This window comes from Hyaena hyaena, unplaced genomic scaffold (assembly GCF_003009895.1).
Source record: "Hyaena hyaena isolate Hyena2069 unplaced genomic scaffold, ASM300989v1 scaffold_178, whole genome shotgun sequence".
NCBI lineage: Eukaryota > Metazoa > Chordata > Mammalia > Carnivora > Hyaenidae > Hyaena > Hyaena hyaena.
Genome location: NW_024080807.1, coordinates 1,514,823 through 1,531,111, shown reverse-complemented (window position 1 = coordinate 1,531,111; position 16,289 = coordinate 1,514,823). Strand labels below are relative to the sequence as shown.

The following is a 16,289-nucleotide window of genomic DNA, read 5'->3' as shown; positions in this document are numbered from 1 at the left end:
CAAGGGATCAATAGCCATCAGTGGCTAGTGGCTGCCATACTGGATAGACAGAGCAGGCCTAGAACATCTCATCATCATGAAAAGTTCTACTGGACTGTGCTGGTCTATATCCTGTTGTATCATTCTCCCAACTGTCCTCTTCACAGCCAGCCTTCCTTAAATAACACTTTACGCCAACTCTCACATTCTTTACTGTTAACTTTCCTCAGCCCTCACACCTACTCCCTGATCCCTAATCATCATCTAGCCAACAGCCTACATGCACTTCCATCTTAGAAAAATGAAAATGAGATTTCATCTCTGCCCCCAACCCCAAACTGCTGCTCCTCCTCTGAAGTCCCCATGTAAGAGTCTCTAAAGGGCTCTCCAGCTACCCAAGCCCCAAAATGTGGAACTTATTCCCAACCCCTCCATCGCCTTCATACCACAGAGATGATAAGTCACAAAGTCCTACAGATGTTACCTACTCAGTAGTACCTCTGCCCTTTGTCTTTACTCCTAATGTCACTGCCCTGGTTTCCTCCATCCCTGGACCAGATGACTGACCTTCCTCTGCCTCCGATCTCAGTCCCCTATAATCTCCCTCCATATCACAAACCTATTCTTTCTGAAATACAAATCTGACCGTGTCAACTTTCTTTATAAAAACCCCTCACATCAGGATAAATATCTAGAATCCTTAGCACAAGATACAAGGCTTTCCAAAAAATGTTCTTTGCCTAGTTTTCCCATAATCACCAACACTCTCCACAAAACCACCCCAAATTAACCTATGATGTAAGTTAAAACACTGTGCTTACTGAGAAAACACAGCTTCAAGACAAGTACCCAACTTTTTTAAAGCAAGTTCCACACCAGGCATGGAGCCCAACACAGGGCTCAAACTCACCACCCTGAGATCAAGACCTGAGAAGAGAGAAAGAGTTGGTTGCTTAACTGAGTCACCCAGGCGCCCTCCCAACAACTCCTTGTAACTTGCCAATCACTCACAGGTCCCTCCTACACAGAGACTCTGGAACTGCCACATTCCCCCAGCCCTGTCAAGCAACTTGAGATTCCTCCTGCACACCATCCTCACTGATGCTGGAGTGGTTACTTTTCTTCTGTGCAGGATGTACCTTCCCTATCCGCATTCAGAATATCTGTCACAATTCTCATTTTCTATAATAGAACGTTAATATTAAAGTGCCAATTTCATTTCTAAAGTTTATAGATTTGCCCTTATACAACAATATAAAGTTTTCATACCAGAGGCGCTTGTCATCAGGTAATAAAACTTCGAAGTGTCCCCTATCTAGTTCATTAATAAATGTCCAGCTGGTATTTAGGACAGGGTATGTTAAGTTGTGTCATGGAACTGAGATTACTAGAAGTCTATTCACTTGGATAATATTAGCCTGACTGCCATGGTCAGAAGCTTTGCATCCCCCTAAAATTCCTATGTTGAGATCCTGATGTCCACTGTGATGGTATTAAGAGGTGGGGCCTCTGGGTCATGAGAGTGGAACCCTTATATTGGGATTAGCACCCTTACAAAAAGAGGCTCCAGAGAAGTCCCTCATCCCTTCTACCATGTAAGAACACAGCAGGAAGGCACTGTTTGTGAGCCAGGAGGCAGATCCTTACCAGACATGGAGTCTGCTGATGCCCTGATCTTGAACTTCCAAGCCTTCAGAAATGTGAAAGATTGGTGTTTTGATGAGCCATCCAGTTTCTGATAGTTTGTGATAGCAGTGCAGATGGACTAAGACACTGACTAAAAAGATAATCTATTTTCTATCCCAAAATATGTTAGGGACAGGACATATCCCATCTACTTGACACAGCCCATGACATAACACCCTTCAATATCCCCTATATAAACAGTGATGACACCATTTTTAAGCTGGGAAGAGTGAGCCTAAATGGTGGGGTGGGTGGGTGCACATGTGGGTACATGTGTGTAGCAAACAGTACATAAGACTGGTTAGGAGAAAAATGAGATTCTTAGTTGGAAGTCCATCTGCCAGGTGATGCCAAGAAGGGGAAAGTTCCTTTAAGGAAGCACTGACAAGACTCTCACAGAATCACTCTCAATGAGTCAGGTCATCCCTTAAACTTACTGACACCATTATAGATACATCAACTGGGAAATTCACACTGGGAACATAGTCCATAATATCCTTCAACAACCCATTTATGAAGTCTTGCATGATGTCTTTTAGAACTGAATACGATGAAAAATCCCTCCAAGGCAAGATGATACTCTTCCATTTGTCCAGTCATGATAGCTATAAAACAGCATACCCATTTTTATGCCTTGACGGATAGAAAGTTAAAAACTGTTGCATTTTCTATTTCTTTTCCTTCCTAGTTTACCCAGTTTTGAATCTTACCATTAATATGTATTGGCTAGGTGACTTTGGGTGAATTATTTTAACTTCTCTATGCCTCATCCTTCTGTATTTATAAAGCGTGGTTAATAATACCAACCTTTCAGGGTTGTTCTGAAAACTATCGGAGACAACACTTGTAAAGGGCTAGAACAGAGCCTGGTGCATTGTGAGAATCTCAGAATGATTAGCTATTAATAGTCATGTCCATTTTCTTTGGAATATTTTTTTATGATAAAAGCCTCCTTGGATTCTTTTAAAAATGAAGTTATAAATAAGTCTGCTTAACTACGAGCCTCAATATAAATATGATATTCCCACCCAGAAATAAAACCACCCACTGCACGCTGTACTATTGAGAAGGATTCCACCTGAAGTCTCTGAGAGCATATATTAAATTAATTTACTTGTTCTTCTAAAAGCTGTTATCTAACCTAAAGTCGACATGTGTTGAAATGACATTCATTCGAGATACACCCTGCCATTCCACGACGGGCCTTCCCCAGCTCACTAAATGGCATTTCCATCCATCCAAGAATCCAGACCCTATTACTGGTGTCATGTCATCCCTCACACCCAATCAGCTGCTTGATCCTCTTTCCTTCAATCATTTATTTGTCTTTCTCTACCCACAACTTCAACTGAGGCCACTTCTTCCTTTGGATGAGCAATGGTCACATCCCTCTTCTCCCTGTCCCTCTCACAGCCCAAGCCCACCCTTACGTCTCTCCTTAAACCGCCTTCTCTCTCCTAGCCACCTTTAGCATCCAAACGCTCTCCTATAGAGCAGTAATCAAAATTTAGTAACTGCATAACTAGTTTTTCACTGTCTCCTCAACTGGAAAAGTAGTGGGGACATCTGCGAAGGCAGGGTCTTTGTCTTAACTGTTTACTGCTAGATTCCCAGTAGTACCACTGGTTTGCATACAGGTAATTTTTTTTTAATCTACAGTTTACCATCTTAACGACCGTTCAGTATACAGTTCAGTGATGCTAACCATATTCACATTGCTGTGCAACAGATTCTGAAATGCTTTCATCATATAAAACTGAAACTCTGTGCCCAATGAATAACAGCTCCCCATTTCCCCCATACCCTGGTCCCTGACAACACCATTCTACTTTGTTTCCAAAAACTGGATTATGGATAATTCGTATAAGTGGAATCACAGTGCTTGTCCTTTTGTGACTGGCTTATTCCACTTAATATAGTGTCCTCTAGCTTCATCCTTGTGACAGGATTTCCTTCTTTAAGGTTCAATAATAATATTCCATTCACCACATTTTGTACAGACCACATTTTGTTTATCCAATTCATTCACTGATGGACACTGGGTTGCTTCCACCTCTTGGCTACTGTGAGCAATGTCACGATGAACACAGGTGTGCAAATCTCTTCAAGGTGCTGCTTTCATACTTTTGGATATACACCCCAGAAGCGGGATTGCTAGATCATGTAATTTTTATTTATAATATTTTGAGTAACCTCTATGATGTTTTCCATTATAGCTGCACCATTTTACATTCCCACCACCAGTGCTCACGGATTTCTTCATTCTTCACTAATATTTCTTTTGTTTCATTGCTAGTGGCCATGCTAATGGGTGTGTGATGGCACAAAGACAGTATTTAAGAGATATGTGTTAATGTCTAGATAGGTTGAGGTTACAAAGATAAAAAGGTATGGTCTCTACCCTCAAGAGATTCCTAGAGTAAGGGGAGGAGAGGCTCTCATAAATTAGCTTTTTGCTAAATGTCTAGATAACAGATGGCAGAACTAGTCAACTCCCCTTGAGTTGGGAGCTGGAGGGGTGGTGGCAGAAAATGGTCAAGGAAAATCTCATAGCGCAGGATACTTAAATGTTAAGGAGGCACTCAGATACAAAAAAAAAAAAAAAATGGGAAGGGCATCCAAATGTAAAGAACCGTATGTTCAAGCAGATATAGTATGGACCAACAAGGCTGCTGTTAGGAGAGAAATCTGGTATGGACAGGTTCCAGACTGGATGTGAGAGGTTACTGAAAAAGGAAAGAAAAGTGGAGCCTTGTAAACCATACTAAAAGGATTATATTGTATCCATTAAATGGTGTTAAGCCAGGGAGAGCCAAGATCCAAGTGCACTCCAGAGAACTCCATCGAGCAGCAGTGTGACAGGTCACCACAGGGGCCTGGGGCCAGGCAGTTAATCCAGGTAGGAGGCTAACACAATGGTCAAAGCAAGAGAGGACAGGGGCCTAAACCAAAGCAAAAACTGTGGACAAAGAGAACCAAGAGAAAGACATTAGTGGGTAGAAAATGCAGACCTTTTTTGACTGATAAGCAATGGAAGGAGGTAGAAGGAGTGGAAGGAATCTATACCCACTCTTCAGGGAACAAATGAAGTTGGGTTGTTTCCTTTTTTTTTTTTTTTTTTTTAAACGTTTATTTATTTTTGATAGAACAGAGCATGAGCCGGGGAGGGGCAGAGAGAGAGGGTGACACAGAAATCTGAAGCAGGCTCCAGGCTCTGAGGTGTCAGCACAGAGCCCGATGCCGGGCTTGAACCCATGGACCTTGAGATCATGACCTGAGCTGAAGTCGGAAGTCTAACCGACTGAGCCACCCAGGCGCCCCTGACAGATGAAGTTTTAAGGGGCAGATGTCAGCTTGCTTTGAGACAATGCAGTGCAGTGTCCAGTAGGCAGTTAAACAGGAGTCTGAGATTTAGGTCAAAGATATGGATTAGACACATATATTAGAAGTCCTAAAAATAAAAACTAGTAAATCCTATCCAAATACCACTTTCTTACATAAATCTAGTGTTGCAGAAATACCAGATGTCTTTATGTAGCATATCCTGCTTCTACTAACAGAACGTGTTTTTCTGCATATTTTACAACACACTAGATGCTTTCCCTTTTTCCACAAGGCTTAAATGCTTTGATGAATCTCCCCATCTGTAATCTCAGAAAGAGTGGATAATGATAGCCAAATTCCCATCACTTTCTCTTTTACAGCTTTGAGAACCAGCAGAATGGCCTATGGTTGGAAACATTATCGAGACCACCTGTAATTTCAAGTCTAAAAAGAGCACCTAGTTTATTTAGTGGAATATCTCATCTGTCATTACTTCTGAAAAAAGTATTCTAAACGGAATTCTAATAAGAATACCCACAAACCATTGTGTAAGAAGGCATCCAATTTAATGGTCTTTGGCTTAAATGTGGAATTAAACCAATTAGGTATCAAGACTTTAAAACTAAGCAAATTGAGAAATTTTAATTTACAGATCATTATCACCCTTAGTACCCTGAATTTCATTACCAGGTCATATAAACAATGACAGTATGTGGGCAAATAACCTCACAGGCTAAGTTCATCTACTATGTTCTGTTCTACTGACTGTGACGTAAATGTCAGATGCTGGAAAGTAACTTCTTTGGCTGTGACCCAACGCTCCAGGCATCCTCAGACAGAATCATCCTAGCGAGGCTGTCCACAGCCACAGTCTAACAGACTTGAAAGGGCTTCACTCTAGGTGCCACAGGATTAAACCTTCACGCTTCACTCCTACACTCGGTATCTTCTCCACCAGTTACATACCATCACTCAGAGTGAAGCAGAGAAGGACCAGTCCTTTCTTAACAATGAGGAAAGTGCTACAGACTGAAAGTTTGTGCTTCCCCCCTCCCCCACTTCATACCTTGAAACCTAACCCCCAATGTGATAGGATTTGGGGGTGGGGCCTTTGGGAGGTGATGAGATCATGAAGGTGGAGCCTCTTGAATGGGAGTCGCACCCTTATAAAAGAGGCTCAGAGAGCTCCCTGTCCCTTCTGCCAGTTGAGGATACAGGAGGTACTGTATCTTTATGAACCAGGAAGTGGGCCCTCACCAGACACAGAACCTGCTGGTATCTTGCTCTTGGACCGCCCAGCCTTCCGGTGTTGTTTACCAACCACTCGTCTATGAACTTTGTTAGAAACACCTAAAAGGCCTAAGACAGAGGCTGCAGGTTAGTTCTGGCTCACTGCCAGAATGGATTAATACTTCTCTCTTTAATTTACATACGAAACCAAGACAATCCCCGGAATTAGCATTAAGCATTTAGAGAACCCTCATGCTCCCGTCCTGGGAAACTCCTGGAGCACAACAATCTCAACACACCTGATGTTGGGTAGATTTGCACAGGGTCCTGGCAGGTCAAATCAACCCAACCTGAGTCCGGGTGGGCTGCACCTCCTTTCTGGCCCTCGGTAACCCAAAACAGGGCACAGAACACATCCGCTCCACATGGCTACCATAGTCTGTACAGCAAGGCCAACACTCTCTCCCCAGTCTCCAGGTAAGTTCATTCCTTCTAATACGCTTCTTTCTGTCTTTTTAGGTATGCTTAATTCCCAGCATACAGGTGAATTCAAGAGCTAAATATTCAACATAAAATGTTTTAAGCCAGTCTTTTAGTCTCTACCGATTAACATTAGTTGAGACATCCATTTTGTCTGCTTATAGTATTGCAAAAGCATATGCACACACAGAGGCAAAAAGTTACAGGTGATTCTCTCTATACAAGTTTTTAGTATTTACCAAATTTCTACAATGAATATAAAATATGTCAAAATCAATTATTTTAAAGCTAAATTTTATACTGCTTGAGAAAAAAAAGTACTGTATTTTTCTAAGGAGATACAAATACACTTGAAATCATTTCACTTACTTTCTGTTCAGGGCTTTCCTGAAACAAAAGTCCAAAGTAGTCCTTTTCCAAGAGATTGAGATGTTCGCACACTTTGTCAAATAACACTTGTCCCTTCGCACGTTTCTGAGGGAAAAGAAATGACATCTTTACTTTTCAAGCACTAAAGAGTCCATGAGTACTATAAAGGGCTTCACATCAGATACCATAATTTAGTGTAATATAAATAATCTGTTTTCCAATCTTATGATACAAAAGATTAATAACCTTTTCACTTTAGAACCTTCCCTCACCCCACCTACACAAAGCATACATTCTAAAATGAAAGTGTGATCAAATGCTTTACTTGCTACTCTATGATAATATAAAATGGAATCAAAAAGTAAGATGCTAGGAGTTCATTTATTTTTATAATAGTATAAAAATAGGAATGCCTGCTTAGTGAATTCAGCCCAGTGAATGACTGGGCTCAGGTCATTATCTCGCAGTTCATGAGTTTGAGCCCTGTGTCAGCTTCTGTTAGCTCAGAGCCTGGAACCTGTTTTAGAATCTGTGTCTCCCTCCCTCTCTCTGCCCCTCTCCCACTTGTGCTCTCTCTCAAAAATAAATAAACTTAAAAAAAAAAATAAAGTAGTACAAAATCACATCTAAACTGCCTCCATCAATTCCTCAAAGTGGGTTATATTATATCTACGATATATACTCCCCCAGGAAAAATCATTTAGCCCTATTCTTCACTGGATCCTAATATGATTTATCCCATCAGCACTTAGGCTTTTTTGTTTCATGATTTGTAGAATAGGAAAAAAAGTTTTTTTCAATTCAAGCTATGCTTTTCCGCAAGAATATTACATGCACCCCAATGTTCAGAGCAGCACTCTCAACAATAGCCAAATCATGGAAAGAGCCTAAGTGTCCATCAACTGACTACTGGATCGAGAAGATGTGGTATTCTCCAAACCCGCCCCTCTGAGCCTGGTAACTGTGTATCTACCAGAGTGAAACTGACCCTGACCAAACCAGACAGGCTTCTCGTCCAGACCAGCACAGCCACTGGCCTAGGGACCAACAGCTGTGGGGGTTTTTCTTTTTGTTTGCCTTTTTCTTTTCTTCTCTTGTCTTTTTCTTTCTACCCTCCTCTTTTTCACTTTTGGAATCAGGCTCATAATTTCTGATTTGTTTTTGGTGAATTATTTGTATATAATTATATACACACACACATATACATACACACACGTGTGTGAGTGTAAAAATTTGTTCAATCAGGCATTTTCACTCTACTCTTTTTATACCATTTTTCCTTTCTCTTTCTCTAGATTTAGCATTACAGTTTTTTTGACTCTCTGTTTGGTCTTCTTTTCTCACCTCTTTCATTTTTCTCTTTTTATGGGATCAGGCTTCTCCCTACCTTTTTCCAGGGTTACTTCAACAAAAAAATCAAAGCAGACCTGGCTGAAAGTCCAAACACTCCACCACCACAAGCAAGCAGGAGTCCTGCAGAGGGCTGACCGGTGGGATGGAGCAGCCAAAACGCAACAACAGAGTGCATGCAACATACACCCAAACCGCTTCCTGAAGTGCCAGGCCCCGGACAGCGTAGGACCCCTCCTTAATACAATCGTACGCGCAGGCGCAAGACACAAAACAAGCTAGTAAAACACGCAAAAGACAGAAACTTAGCCAAAATGACAAAGGAGAAGAATACAAATACAAAAATAGAGAATTCTGAAAGCGGCTAGGGACAAACGGGCCTTAGCCTACAAGGGCAGACACATAAGGGTAGGAGCAGACCTGTCCCCTGACACTTGGCAGGCCGGGAGGGAGTGGCAGGAAACATTCAAAGTTCTGAAAAGGAAAAATATGCAGCCAAGACTCCTTTATCCAGCAAGGCTGTCCTTCAGAATAGAAGGGGAGATAAAGGCTTTCCCAGACAAACAAAAACTGAAGGAGTTCATGACCACTAAGCCAGCCCTGCAAGAGGTCCTAAGGGGGACTGTGAGTGGAAAGCAGTAAAAAATTTTAAAAATCAATTTAAAAATTTTTTAAAAAATAGAGTTATACTAAATAGCAGAGGAAAGAAGGTGAAAGCGACAAATTACTTCGACATAGCAAGCACTGTACCGTCATTATATCACTACAGACTCAGAGAGTACTAAGTACATTTAAAATAAATACGTGTGTGTATGTCTGCGTATTCAAAGTACATACAAATAGAGTGTGATAAGGAAGAGTATTGGACTCTGGATTCCAAATGCCAAAGTTCTACATAATTTCCATTATTGATAAATTAGGTGACCAGGGACAAGACGCTTCACTTCTACTTGCCTTAATTTGCACATCTGTGAAAGGGGGGAATAAAATCCACCAGAGTGTAGTGGGTACTAAACGTTGTAATACATTCAGAGAGCTTAGAACAGTACATGTGGTGCTTACTTAGAGCTTAGAACATACAGAGAGCTTACAACAGTATGTGTGGTATGTGTGCTTACCCAATAGTGTGGCTCCTATTGTTATAAGCTGGAGAGTTTTGTAACATGAAAAGTGACTGCTTTCACTTATATGAGATTTTGGCTTAAGCTTTTAAAATGAAAGGTTCTGAATTTCACTGTTAGATCTTCATGCAATTATTAACCTAACTAATTAAAACTTTGAGTTTGGAGATATTTCAAAGTAACTATGAGAAGGGAAGGCAAAGCATGACAGTTGGCTTTCCTAAACGTGCAGTGAAATCCCTGGTCCATAAGGAGATATGGTTGCAAACAATAGCAAAGAATATTTTAAAGGCAATAAATAATCTAAGATAGAATTAACTTTCTCTGACGTGAATTGCAACAACATTGTTCACTTCTCAATCTCTAGTGAGTAGAAAACCACTCATCGTAATAAGTGGTCCAAAAATACTTACTGAATCAACTGAAAAAACATTACAGTGTACTATATGATACATACGTATTTTAATGAGGTGACATTTAACCAACTCAGGCTCCCAGTGACTGATCATAGCTAAAATTTCAGCACCCACTTTGAAATTACGAACTTTCCTTATCAGAGATAACAAAGCGAGCAAACTACTATAGCTCCTGCCACACCTATCTACTTGAACATCATCTTCTGTGCATTTCTTTTTTTTTTTTAATGTTTTATTTATTTCTAGGAGAGAGAGAGAGAGAGAGACAGCGTGAGCAGGGGAGGGTCAGAGAGAGAGGGAGTCACAGACTGAAGCAGGCTCCAGGCTCTGAGCTGGCAGTCAGCACAGAGCCCGACGCGGGGCTCGAACCCACGAACCGCGAGATCATGACCCAAGCGAAAGTCGGACGCTTAACCGACTAAGCCGCCCAGGCGCCCCTCTTCTGTGCATTTCTAATGAAGTATTAATGACTCCCAAAAGACACTTTATCTACTATAAAGCAGAAATGATCTCCTTAGTTGGAAAAACACACACACACACAAAAAAACTCAACAAAAGCTAATATAAGTTGACCTTTAACCAGATAAAATTTCCCAAACTTACCATTTCTACAAAACATCTGGCTATACGTGACATCTACTTTCAAATAAGCAAACTACTAAAACCAGTTAGACATCATGAAGTAATGTAATAGAAACAAAAGGAGATTTATACTATTTGATGACAAATGCTGTTTGAAAGTAGGGTCAAAAGAGTATTTAAGACAACTAATGTCTATGAACGCATACCTCCGTTCCAAGAGAAAATATATCCCAACACTGGGTGAAAGTGTATTTTTATTAGTAAATCATATTTTCTCACTGGTTTCCATTTCAAAAATAGAAATGTGCTCTCACGGACAGAATCCCCCTAGAAAATTAAGAGAAAAACATCCACAAAGCTCACCACCACAATTTGGCATTGTGCGCTGGGCAGCTTGGGGCGGGGTGGGGGGCATCCACACAGGGGCTGGAGTCAGACCTAGTCCCTCCCTCATTCAACACCCTGTAGGCAGTTGGCTGTGACTACTGCATGTGACATGCATGACAAGAGGCAAACCATTTAGTCTCCTTAACTGTAAAATGAAGTCACAGGTATCACACAGCTCACCTTGAGGGTCAAGTTAACCCAATGAGACGGTACCCGTCAACGTGCCGAACCAAGCGCCTCACTCCTCCCTCCATCAGCTGAATCCTGTGACAAACTCTTCTTTCACTAGCCTACATCTAGCAAACATCAAAGTGTCTTCTAGATGCTCAGATTGCTTCTTTGCTATTCTCTCCCTCCCTTCTCAAGGAAACAGATATTTTTCATGCTTGATTAGATCTTAACTCCACATATGTATTACTTAAGCTTCCATTCAGCATCTCCACCCTTAATGAACTCAAGGTCTGGCTGGACAAACAAGAATGTAAAAATAGTGTGCGACATGTACTAAAACCTGCATGTACAGAGTGCTATGGAAACACCAAGATCAGATGAGTAACAGGGTCTGAGAAAAACCACAGATTTACCAAGACTGTGGCATCTGAAATGAACCTTAAAGGAAAGGATTTCTTTTAAGGCATAGAAACAGCATATTCAGAGAACTTATTTTCCGCTTTGGATGTTTATAGAGTCAGATGGAGCCAGTTTCTACTCACACAATACTGGAGACTACAGGAAGCTGAAAAAAGTAACCCATCCTTAACAGAGAAGCCATGCAGTATGACTGCCAGTTATACTGTCCCAATAGCAGATGACTGCCAGAGCTTGCCAGGCTAAAAGGCTCAACATATTCTGACCCGGCATCTAATATGTATTAGTTCCTATGTTAACATATCATGAACACAACGATAAGTAACACATAAATCGTCGTGAGAACTTTACAGTCAAATGACAGAAAAAAACAAAAAGGAAATCCCCCAAGGGAAAACAAAGTCCTGTGAATCTACCCCTTTAGAAATAACTAGCTACCTGGTCCAAAGAACACTAACCAATGGCCTGTGAGATATCTTCATACAATAAATAGCTCTACTCAAAGACAAAGATTGAGCAAATGCAATCACATCTTCCCTGGGGAAGTTTAAATACAAGATGCACGTGCACACGTGCACACTGTTCTCCAGCAGGGCGGTTACCAACACCGAGTTGAAGATGGTGAGAAGGCAATAAGCAGAAGCCAACGGTATCAGGAGGCAGACCTCTTGTTGCCAAACATGTTCCCTTGGTCCCACTAGTCCCATGAGATGTCCCATGTATATACTCATACCCCCAAAAGAGGAGTAAGAATAGGATAAAGAAAATTGTGCTTAATGTATTTAACTACTAGGCATCCAGCTTCCTATTTACACGTAAGATACCCTGAGAAGTTCCATGATGAAAAAAACTTGTTTCCCATCATTCAACCCAATGTTTCCCAAAATTATTTGGCTAAATAAAGCACTCTGTTATTTCAATACAACACTTACTACCTTACTCCACATCAGAATTACTGTTCTCCGAACCATCTATCTCAAGAAATGAGGGAGAAAAAAATTACCATCATCTGAGCCTCAAGCAGATTTTGGAAAATGGCATTAAAATTTTTTATTACTAAGGGTGCCTGGGTGGCTTAGTCGGTTAAGCGTCCGACTTTCGCTTGGGTCATGATCTCGCGGTTCGTGGGTTCGAGCCCCGCGTCGGGCTCTGTGCTGACTGCCAGTTCAGAGCCTGGAGCCTGTTTCAGTCTGTGACTCCCTCTCTCTCTGACCCTCCCCTGCTCACGCTGTCTCTCTCTCTCTCCTAGAAATAAATAAAAACATTAAAAAATAAGATAAAAGTTTTTATTACTATTAGCGGCGCCTGGGTGGCTCACTTCTTAACAGCTCTGTAACCCAAGGCAAGTTACTTAGCTTTGCCATGCCTCAGTTTCCTCTCTTTAAAATACAAATACTTCTGGGGTGTCTGGGTGGCTCTTTCAGTTAAGCACTCAACTCTTGATTTCAGCTCAGGTCACAATCTCAGGATTCTGAGATTGAGCCCTGTGTCAGGCTATGTGCTGGATGTTGAACCTGCTTAAGATTCTCTCTTCTCTTCTCTCTCTTCTCTTCTCTTCTCTTCTTCTCTCTCTCTCTCTCTCCCCCCCACCCCATCCAGCTCACCCTCTCATGCTCTCCCCAAAATAAAATAAAATAAAATAAAATGTCAAGTACAAATACCTACTGTATAATAGTGATAATTAAATGAGGTATATTTAAAGTGCTTAATAAAATGCTTGGCACTTTATATGTATTCATTAAAAGGCAGCTGAAATCACAGGACCTTTCTGAGCTGCCCTAAAACCAATTGATTTTAAATATGATTAAAGAGCTTTCACACTTATTTCATCCAATCTCATTTCACAAATAAGAAAACGAAGGTTACAGAGAGTGTAACCTATTTAACTTTTCAGTCCGATTTCCTGAATTTCTTTAGAAGAATAGAATTCTTACATGTGATATTCATAAACATTAGCACTCTGTATTATCAAGGAAGGCAATTTTCTATTACCATTGTTTTGACGTTTTTACAAACAACAATTTGCATTCTGTATCATGAAAAGACTACAAATATACACTTGTTAACCAAGCAGAAAATACAGATATTTTGTTTTACTATATGCACCTAAAATACCAGTGCAAGTGCCTGTCATGGCACTTTGGGGGTATTGTCCCAGATAAGAGGGCTGTGGATGTGCCAAGGCATACTCTCAATTTCTTTAACTTGATTTATTCCCAACTGTTAAAACACTACCTCTAGAAAAATCTCCAAATTCTCCTTCCCTATGAAATCTACTCCAATCTCCCAACATTCACCTTTCTCCTTCAAGCCACTGATTATACATCTCTGCTACTTATTCTTCTATTCTACTCTTTTTGCTATTACTTTTGGAGACTGAATTCTTTAAGCAAAAGTATGTCTTATTTTAACATCTTCTAGGGCAGCATTTCGTTGAGTAACCGGCTCACCAATAGGTCAAAATATATCCGTTGGATGGAATGGCTTGGTGCCATCACGCGGGCCAAAAAGTTGGCAGAGTGGAGTCTAGAATTCAAGCCTCTGGCTAGCAGTCTTACGCAATCTCCTGGATCTAGCTCATGGGCTCCCACCCATAGATATTCAAGGAACTAAACCGAACACACACTGCCAACTACACTCTGGGAGAGGAACAGCCGCAGACCTACATTTCATTTTCACAATTCTACATTGTACTTAAACTCTTGGTTAGTCATTAGAGCATTTCCAAATACTTCTTGGGAACTAGAGGAATAGCAAAAGCAGAAAAGGCAATCTCCCTCTTTCTCTTAAGGTCAGGCTATGCCCCACCGTTATGCAGGAAGGAGACACGGGGGTTTTTATAGACTCCTTACATTCCTTCGTGAAGACCTCAGTTTCACTGTTAATTTCCTCGTGCTAACTGAAAGCACGCTTTTGCTTTGTATCCCTTCTTACACTAGAATCTTCAGACTACAAACTGTGTCGATTGCTACTCCATGTAGCACCAACTTAATTAAACCATGAAAACCATAAACTTATTCATAAAACTTGCCAAATACACTTCAAAAAGAAATCTTACTTTCTATATTAAATGCTAACAAGCTTTATAATCTTTTTCCCTGTCTGCCTCTCTCTAAACCTACTTACAGCTCAGACCAGAAATATAAAATCAGTGGGCTGAAAAATAACTTTAAAAAGTCCTTTGGTCTGCCTTCCAGGTATCAGATTTTTTTTCTCCCTATTTAAAGTCTACAGAATATATTAGAGATATCCAAAAGAGGAAAAAAGCGGGGGGGGGGGGGGGGGACACCAAACGACAGTTTAGATGGGTTTACAATATACTATTCAAGGACTGAATTTAAAAAAAGAAAAAAAAAAAGAAATGCAATCTACAGCCGACCCAACTGAAGAATGACAGGCTGAAATCTGAGAGGCCGACCAAAGTTCCCCGTGCCTGTGTGTTATTTGTGGTATTCACTGTTGAGGCCAAAACATGACATTTCTGGAGGCCTCTCAACTTAGAGGAATTTATGCAACTGCTTACGCGGCAGACCCCAGTGGATGCCACACACCACTGGCGTTTTGTAAAGCACCATCACGGTCTCCGTGTAGGCCCCTCCACACTGCAGTTATTGTGAGCCGAGGACAGAGTGCTGGGAAGGGCACAATGCAATGCATACATTACACCCCTGGAGCTATGTATTTTGTGCTAGCTCTAAACTACACTATGCAAATACAAAAGGCCAAGGAAAGAAAGGTATGCAAAGAGCAAACACAACAACAGATACATTGTCATGCAACGGAAAGAATCAAAGAAGACCATACAGAAGAGGAAAGAGAGTGTCTCAAATAGTCTAAGGCCATCATTTAGCAGATCATTCTTTTCCTACCAATCTGAGTGAGCTGTCAATACACCTCTGTCCCAAAGTGCATTGAAACCCCAACAAAAAGGGCACCTGGGTGGCTCAGTCAGTTAAACAGCTAACTTCAGCTCAAGTCATGATCTGGTGGTTTGTGAGTTCGAGCCCTGTGTCAGGCTCTGTGCTAACCGCTCAGAGCCTGGAGCCTGCTTCCCATTCCCTGTCTCCCTTTCTCTCTGCCTCTCCTCAAGCTCACACTTTTTCGCTTGCTTTCTCTCTGAAAAATAAAAACATGAAATATTAAAAAAAAAAGAAACCCCACCAAAAAGGAAGACGCCATATCCAATTATCGTGTGTGTTGAAAATTCCAGAAATAAATGAGTTATTTATCATAAAGATTTTTAAGTAAAGTTTCCCTGATCATTAATAATAAATTTGAAAACCTTTTCCAACTACTCAAAAAGATGTGTTTATTATATATAAAATATGTATGTATACATAAAACGGGCACAAATATGCACATACATGTATAGACATGCACATATGTATCTTATTTTGAGTAGTAGAAAAGTTTGAAAAACTTTTTCATTAGTGATCAGGAAAACTGTACATATGTACATCCACAGACAGAAAAGAAACATACATTATCAAGATCATGTATCATGTAGGTTTCTTATAAGTCACCGTAAGTAGAAGAAATTTTTCTTATATAGTATTCTAGACTAGGCTACGAAAGGGAACGGGGGAAAAAAAACCTGTCACAGGTCATTACAAAATTTCTATTGCTTTTCCATTACATAGGATTTAGGGGATTGGGACTGAACACTGAGCAAATTCTGCATCTTGTGGACATGAACAATATAAAATATTGTAGTTTTAGGTGGCAGAAACAAAATGCTGCTACTGAAACAAAAAAACACTAGACCAGAATAGACTGC

The 16,289-nt window shown here is 40.7% G+C and overlaps 1 protein-coding gene across 13 annotated transcripts in view; it reads right to left on the bottom strand.

The window, feature by feature from the left end:
- The window catches only part of EPB41L2 (erythrocyte membrane protein band 4.1 like 2), a 222,382-nt gene that overhangs the window by 84,030 nt on the left and 122,063 nt on the right, over positions 1-16,289 (bottom strand). For all 13 annotated transcript variants that reach the window (XR_005529899.1, XM_039240417.1, XM_039240418.1 and 10 more), the window contains one exon: positions 7,069-7,173. Coding sequence is in view for 12 of the 13 variants with exons in the window: in XM_039240417.1 (XP_039096348.1) it covers positions 7,069-7,173 (105 nt within the window). In the remaining variant the exon portion in view is untranslated. The remainder of the gene's footprint in view (positions 1-7,068; positions 7,174-16,289) is intronic.